This window comes from Garra rufa, chromosome 25 (genome assembly GCF_049309525.1).
Source record: "Garra rufa chromosome 25, GarRuf1.0, whole genome shotgun sequence".
In the NCBI taxonomy this organism is placed as follows: domain Eukaryota; kingdom Metazoa; phylum Chordata; class Actinopteri; order Cypriniformes; family Cyprinidae; genus Garra; species Garra rufa.
The window spans coordinates 16304020-16311788 of record NC_133385.1 but is presented as its reverse complement, the minus strand read 5'-3'; the positions used below and the strand labels follow the sequence as shown (position 1 = coordinate 16311788).

General features: G+C 31.8%; 1 protein-coding gene across 1 annotated transcript in view; it reads left to right on the top strand.

The window, feature by feature from the left end:
- The first annotated feature begins 1216 nt into the window (after positions 1-1216).
- ano10b (anoctamin 10b) overlaps positions 1217-7769 on the top strand; it is a 12133-nt gene continuing 5580 nt past the window's right edge. Inside the window, exons 1-5 of the mRNA XM_073831604.1 lie at positions 1217-1318; positions 3350-3566; positions 3647-3820; positions 3931-4071; positions 4638-4757. Of these exons, the coding sequence (XP_073687705.1) occupies positions 3365-3566; positions 3647-3820; positions 3931-4071; positions 4638-4757 (637 nt within the window). The 5' untranslated portion in view covers positions 1217-1318; positions 3350-3364. The remainder of the gene's footprint in view (positions 1319-3349; positions 3567-3646; positions 3821-3930; positions 4072-4637; positions 4758-7769) is intronic.

Below are 7769 nucleotides of genomic sequence, written 5' to 3'. Positions count from 1 at the left end.
GCTGCTCAAAAAAACATTACAACATTATAAATGTCTTGATCATCACTTTTAAAGAATTGATAATTTTTTAATTTAAAGCATCCTTGCTTAATAAAACTATTTTCTATTTCTCTGACTTTTTTCCAAAAAAAAAAAAAAAAAAAAAAAAAAAATTAAAATACTGACTAGCTTTTGCATGGTATAGTGTATAATATTACAAATTCAGCTAAATGTTGATCTTTGGATCTTTCTATTCATCAAACAATCCTGGAAAAAGTACTCAACTGTTTTACATATTGATAATAATTATAATAATAAATGTTTTTTGAACAGCAAATCAGCATATTAGAATGATTTCTGAAGGATCATGTGACACTAAAGACTGGAGTGATGATCCTGAAAATTTAGCTTTGATCACAGAAATAAATTACAGTTTAAAATATATTTAAATAGAAAACAGTTTAGTATAATTATTTCAAAATTGTTTTTGCTGTAACACATTTTTTGATTACATTATAAATGTTTACTCATTATAAAAAACATTTAAATTATATTAAATGCATTAATTTAGGAATTTTTGTTAAAAAAGACTGAAAAATTAAAGCTAAATTAGCAGAGTGCAAACTGCACTTAACTAGAACAATTAGCACTAATTTACTACTTTTAGTCCATTGCACATGCTCACTCATGTGACCCTGGACCAAAAAAAAAACAGTCATATGGTCTTTTTTTTTAAACTGAGATTTATACATCCATATATTTATAAAAGCTGAAAAAATAAGTGTTCCATTGATGTATGGTTTGTTAGGATTGGACAATATTTGGCCTGAGATACAACTATTTAAAAATCTGAAATCTGAAGGTGCAAAAAAAATCTAAATATTGAGAAAATCACCTTTAAAAGTTGTTCAAATAAATTTAAGTTTTGATATATTTACGGTAGGAAATTTACAAAATATCTTCATGGAACATGATCTTTACTCAATATCCTAATGATTGACCCATACAATATATTTTTGACTATTGCTACAAAAATACCTGTGTTACTTAAGACTGGTTTTGTGGTCCAGGTTCACATATATGCCATATGTTGTATGGTTATAGTTCATATAGTTCACATATGGCATATATTTTAAGTCTACAGACTATATGCTATTTCAAAAAAAAAAAAAACATGGCAGGCAATAGGACCCAGATGTGCTCAGACTGCAGAAGAGCATCTACCATTAGAAAAAAAAATGAAAATGTCCTTCCACACCCTAAAGGCTGGGAAGAGAGACGTTCAACGGCATTCCTCATCGCTCCTAGTAAACCAGCGAATGGATTGGCTCTGAACAGGGTGAGTGCTTTGAACAACCCATTCTAGAAGTACGTCGTACAGTCTGACTGTGAGTTTTCACACTCAGATTTGTTTTAAACAGCACATTGGAGGGGGTGTGAACATTAACAAAACTCAAGTGCTCCGACAGAAGAAGGTCCCTGGTTTTGACAGGTAACCTGCAGAACCGTTTCCTACATCTACAGTATTTCTCTCTCGTTCTGTAACTCGCTCACTTCCTGTTTATGTTTTAGTTTCATTCTCATTTGAGTTTAAAGTACAACTTTTGTCATTTGGGCACTGTAAACAAAGGCTGTAAATGGAGGACGTGACGTTATTTAACAGCACTTTGTGCATGCTATTTTTCTCTCAAGTGCCTGAAGCTCTGCATTAGCTGGAATTCTGTAGTTTAGCACATGATGTTTTGTTTGGTATAAGCTTGTCCATTGTCTTTCAACGTGTTTGCATTTACTGGCGGTGATTTGAATGAACTGTTGATATGTATTTTGTTTTCATTCGCCTCTTTATTTGCCTATTTTATACAGTTTTGAATTTAATCTCGTGGGTTTAATTCTTCACTCTTTATATGCAATTTCCACAATTTGCTCAATATGTTTTTAAAGCATTATAGACACAAATCTCTCTTTTTTTTTTTTTTTTTGTGACAACTTCTGTATTGATAAATACAGTAGTAGATACATTTTCTTGAACATATATTTTTTAAACATGTTTGTTTTTATTTTAACATAAAAGTAGCCTAGCATGAAAAGTAGTTAAAGCAAAGGTTGGTGATTTTTGCCTCAGAGGGTTTGACCATTTCAACTGCCTAACAATTAAAATAATTTAAAATAATTTTCCACATTATTGTATGAATATTCACTTTACTGTTAAAAAATAGAATTTAAAAAATAATAAATACGTTTTTTTCTTGAATAGTTTTTAGTAAAATATTTTTGACTTTTAATTGTTTAACTGACTTTTACTTGTTTAATTTTACAAATTTTAAACATAATAAGCATGATTTTTTTCAATATAATAAAATGTAAATAAATAAATAAGTAAATAATAAATAAAATAACTACAGTTTTAGACTTTTGGAAAGTGACAAATATTAACAATAAAATGTATTTGTTATATCATTTAATAATAATAATAATTATTATAATATTATATAATATAATAATAATAATAATAATAAGAAATATTATTATTATTATTTTATATTAATTATTAAGATTATTAAGATATTAATTATAAATAAGTAAACAATAATTCAATAATTTCAAAAAATCAAGTTTCAAGCCCTATTATTTACCTGACTTTTGGAAAGTAACGAATATTAACAACAAAAATGTATTTGTTATAGAATTTTATAATAATAAATATATCATCATAATTATTATTATTATTTTTATTATTATTAATATTATTATTATTTTATATTAATTATTAAGATAATTAATAACTAAGAAATAAGTAAACAATCACTCAAATAAAAAATAAAGTTTCAAGCGCTATTATTTACCTGACTTTTGAAAAGTGACAAATATTAACAACAAAAATGTATTTGTTTTATCATTTTATAATAATAATTACAATTATAATATTATATGAAATAATTATAATCATAATAATAAATAATAATAATTAATATTTTATATTAATTATTAAGATATTTAATAAAAAAAAGTAAACTAATTAAAATAAAAAATTCAAATAAATAAAGTTTCGAGCCCTATTATTTACCTGACTTTTGGAAAGTGACGAATACTAACAACAAAAATGTATTAGTTATCATTTTATAACAATAATATTATATAGTATAATAATAACATATAATAATAATGTTATTTTATATTAATTATTAGGCTATTTAATAATAAATAAGCAAACAATAATTAAAATAAAAAAGCCTGACTTTTGGAAAGTGACGAATATTAACAACAAAAAAGTATTTTTGAGTGTTATGAAATATACAGTCAAATTAGAAATATACTGTGATGTTTCTAAAACAAATATAAAAACAGATACATACTCTTTCTTGCATTACAGTTCCACAGGGACACCATGACGTCCCAGAAGGAACCTCAGGAGGGACTTTCCACCCCGGCCAAGGTGACAGGACCCAGCTCATGGTCTCGGGTCAGTTGCCCCTGCTGTATCTCCAGCCGCATAGAGCCTTTGGTTCTGATCCAGCTGGCTGAGAACGTCCAGCCCATCACCAAACAGTGGATAATGTCCGTCATATCTGCACCTGTGAAAGCTGGTGGTAAGAACAGTAATCATATTATAATAAATATTAGTAATATTATTTAAAACTCTGCATCCTTCTTCCCTGCTGTGTTTTAGGGGCGCAACTATTAGTTCATCCTGGTGAAGACATGAAAGGAGACATGATAGTTGTGGCGGCCCCTCGCTGTACCCTTCTTAGGGTGACTGAGGACCTGGGCCTCTGCAAAACATACCAGGATGAAAACATGACGGCCTTCTCTTTTGAGGACCGTGACAACTTTTGCAACATTGGTGAATAGTATACAATAAATGAAATAACAGATTTAAGATCATGCTAGCTGATTGATATTACCTGCTTCTTAATTAGCATATAACATTCATTAATTTGACTGTTTCTGCAGACAACATGCAGCAGTTCCTGACGCTGGCTGAGAGGCAGTTCATCGTCAAACATGAATTGGATTCCATGAGAGCCAGGGAGGACCAGCGTATCCCAGGAGTCCAGGCACCCAAAGGGAAGCTGAAATCCAGAGAGAGCATCTGTGAGTATCAGTATGTTGCACTTGCAGTATGTATTTTAACACCTTCTGGACTTATTTGACAGGACTGACAAAATATAAAGACATTTTTTTAAAATTAATATGATTAAAATGTAAAGATAATTACATTTATTTTCAACCGGCTACATTCAAATGAGCATACTATCATACTACTCATACTATTTTTCAGCTTGCAGTATACCGTGTACAGTATGCACGTTTTCTTAATGCATTAGAAATGTTATCGAACGTTGTAAATTGTGTACGGTTTCGCAAACTATACTTTTATAAAATAGCAGACATTATACAGTGCATTCTACACAGTAAACAATATGCTAGTACACTATTTATAACATGCAGTTCCATGAGTTGCCAGTAGGCTCTGCTCTCCTCTCTCTCTGATCTGCTTAGTCATTGCATGGCCTAGACTCCCAATGGTATTCCCATAGTTAATACCTAATATGGAAATCTCTTCTATCTATCTATCTATCTATCTATCTATCTATCTATCTATCTATCTATCTATCTATCTATCTATCTATCTATCTATCACTTTCTCTGTGCTGCAGTACAGAAGCTGGAGAAAGCAGGCGTGATCCGTAACATCACTCCTCTTCATGACCATAAGCTGCTGTCGGTTCTAGGGAAGCAGTGGTACTCTCACAAGAGTCTGTGGGGCCAGCCACTAGGTACAAACACACACACATTCATGTCACATGACTAAACATGCCTCCTCAACAGGCTTTAAATTATACAATTATCTTTTGTTTGGGACCATTTAATTCATTTTAATAGCTGTCATGGAGGCAGTGAGGCACTAATAAAACTTTATGAAGTAATTTGACTAGAACTCATAAAAGTGTTGTATAATTAATTTCATAGCGTCTCACATGCCACACTGTGAAGCTACAATGAATTTTGTACACCTTAGGGGTCTTGAATCTGTTTAGGCCTAAACATAGACCGATACTAAATTTCTTAGCCCATACTGATTATTCAGAATGATATCTGCCGATACCAGTAGTTTAGGGTGGTTTCACCCAAAAATGAAAATTCTGTCATTAATTACTCATCTTCATGTCGTTCCAAACCTGAAAGACCTTTGTTCATCTTGAAAAACACAAATTAGGATATTTTTGATGAAATCTGAGAGCTTTCTGACCCTGACCCTGCATAGACAGCAATGCAACTGACACGTTCAAGGCCCGGAAAGGTAGTAAGGACATGGATAAAATAGCCCATGTGACTTCAGTGGTTCAACCGTAATTTTATGTGGCTACGAGAATACTTTGTCTACAAAAATGTCTACAAATTGATAAAACTGATCCGAGATCAGGTTATTAAAAAAAAAAAAAAAAAAACATAGACGCTTTTCTAAACTCGCATGATTTACGATTCACAGAGATCGCCCCCAATGGTAAACCATTAAAATTTCTAAACATTTCAAAACTTATGACGTAATGAAGCCTTGTTTACTGAAATCCCGTGACTTTGGTAGTTTGATACGAAGCAGAGTCACGAAGCAGTACTTCGAAAGCGACTTCGAAGTTAATAGGTGGTAAAGACAAGAACAAACACAAAAGATTTTCCCTTGAAACTCAGTTCAGTTTGGCCAACCACAAACGCCTTTTGTTCCCCAGCCAGTTTTTTGCACTCTTTTCCTTGATTTGTTAAAACTTGTTAAAACATTTGACAGTCTATAGTGCTACTTTTTAGCAGCAATATTAAGTTCAGTGGCATTGTTTATGTTCAGTGCCACCAATATGGCCGATTGATGTCCTGAAAACCCAGGGGACCCTCTTATTTGGTAGCCTATATAATATTAGAGATTAAAGGAGTAGTTCACTTTCAGAACAAAAATGTACAGATAATGTACTCACCCCCTTGTCATCCAAGATGTTCATGTCTTTCTTTCTTCAGTTGTAAAGAAATTGTGTTTTTTGAGGAAAACATTTCAGGATTTCTCTCCATATAGTGGACTTCAATGAGTTTGAACGTCCAAAATGCAGTTGAAATGCAGCTTCAAATTGCTCTAAACGATCACAGCCGAGGAAAGGTGGGTCTTATCTAGCGAAACGATCGGTCATTTTCTAAAAACATTTACAATTTATATACTTTTTAATCTCTACACAGAGTACACACAGAGCTAGACAAGACGAGCATTTGAGGTTAAAAAGTATATCAATTGTAATTTTTTTTTTTTTTTAAGAAAATAACATCGTTTTGCTAGATAAGACCCTTCTTTCCTCGGCTGTGATCGTTTAGAGCCTTTTGAAGCTGCATTTTGGAGGTTCATAACTCGGGGGCACCATAGAAGTCCATTATATGAAGAGAAATCCTGAAACGTTTTCCTCAAAAAACATCATTTCTTTATGACTGAAGAAAGAAAGACATGAACATCTTGGATGACAAGGGGGTGAGTACATTATCTGTAAATTTTTGTTCTGAAAGTGAACAACTCCTTTAACAATTAACCACAAACCTATTATATTCAGTTCTGTTTATTTTCAGATATAATAAATCACACTAAAAAAAAAAGTATGTATACAACACAATTAAGATAAGGTATTTTTCATAAAATACACATTTATTCAAACATAAACATACATATACTTAACAGTAAATAAGCTGCCTCTAATGCTTTTTATAGCTAACTCACCAACTGTGTAAACACTGCATACATTTTCTGAGGAAAATACATTGTTAAGCGACATTGTTTACAAGATGTTTTATTTGACGACTTTTACTCGGTTGAAGGTGTACTGCATCTTTCAACATACCTTTTGGTGTTCCTTACTGTTTAATTCGCGCTGTAATTTGTATTTAACCGAAAGAAATTCGTACGTCTTGTTTGAACTAAAACGGCTGATCGATTTGCGCTACGGGTCATTCATAGGGTCAAATACAACCAGCGTTGCGTAAAACTTAATTTGACACAAGAAACGAAACAATATAAATATATATATATATATATACAGAGGTGGGACCAAGTCATTGTTTTGCAAGTCACAAGTAAGTCTCGAGTCTTTGCATTCAAGTCTCAAGTCAAGTCCCGAGTCAAGCCAGATAAGTCCCAAGTCAAGTCCCAAGTCAAGACGAGCAAGTCCAAGTCGAGTTGCAAGTCCTCAACTTTAAGCTTCAAGTCCTAAACAAGTCACTAGTGCTGTTTGCCCAAATAAGTGTCTCTGTATTAATTACTACAGTAAATTTAAAGTCAATAATAGTCTATAGTAGGTATAATTATAAAATATAGACTATAATAATTAGTGATGTTTTATTGAGGAATAAATCATTGTTTGTGATCAAATATAGGCCTAATTGAATTAATAATTTATTTTAAGTCCTCTTTTTCATTTGTTAAATATTCAGTGACTTAGAATAGTTCAGTTGAGTAAAATGAAATATAGCCTATAAGTATGAATATATATAAATATTTGAAAGGTTTAGCCAATTATTAGGCTACTGTTGTTTCTTCTTATAATTATTATTATAAGTGGTTTATAGTGATTATGTGTAATTTAAATGTCAAAGAGGCCGTTCATATGTCACGTCTTTTGCGCGCTCAAGTTCAAATTTCAAATGTCGACGCGCTCTTTATGGACGCGATGCGCTCGTTTTTTTCCAGGCCCGTCCGCGCCGCATAGAGATAAAAACATATCACCACAGGTCTTGTGACAAGAACCAACCGAACAGCTTTATCC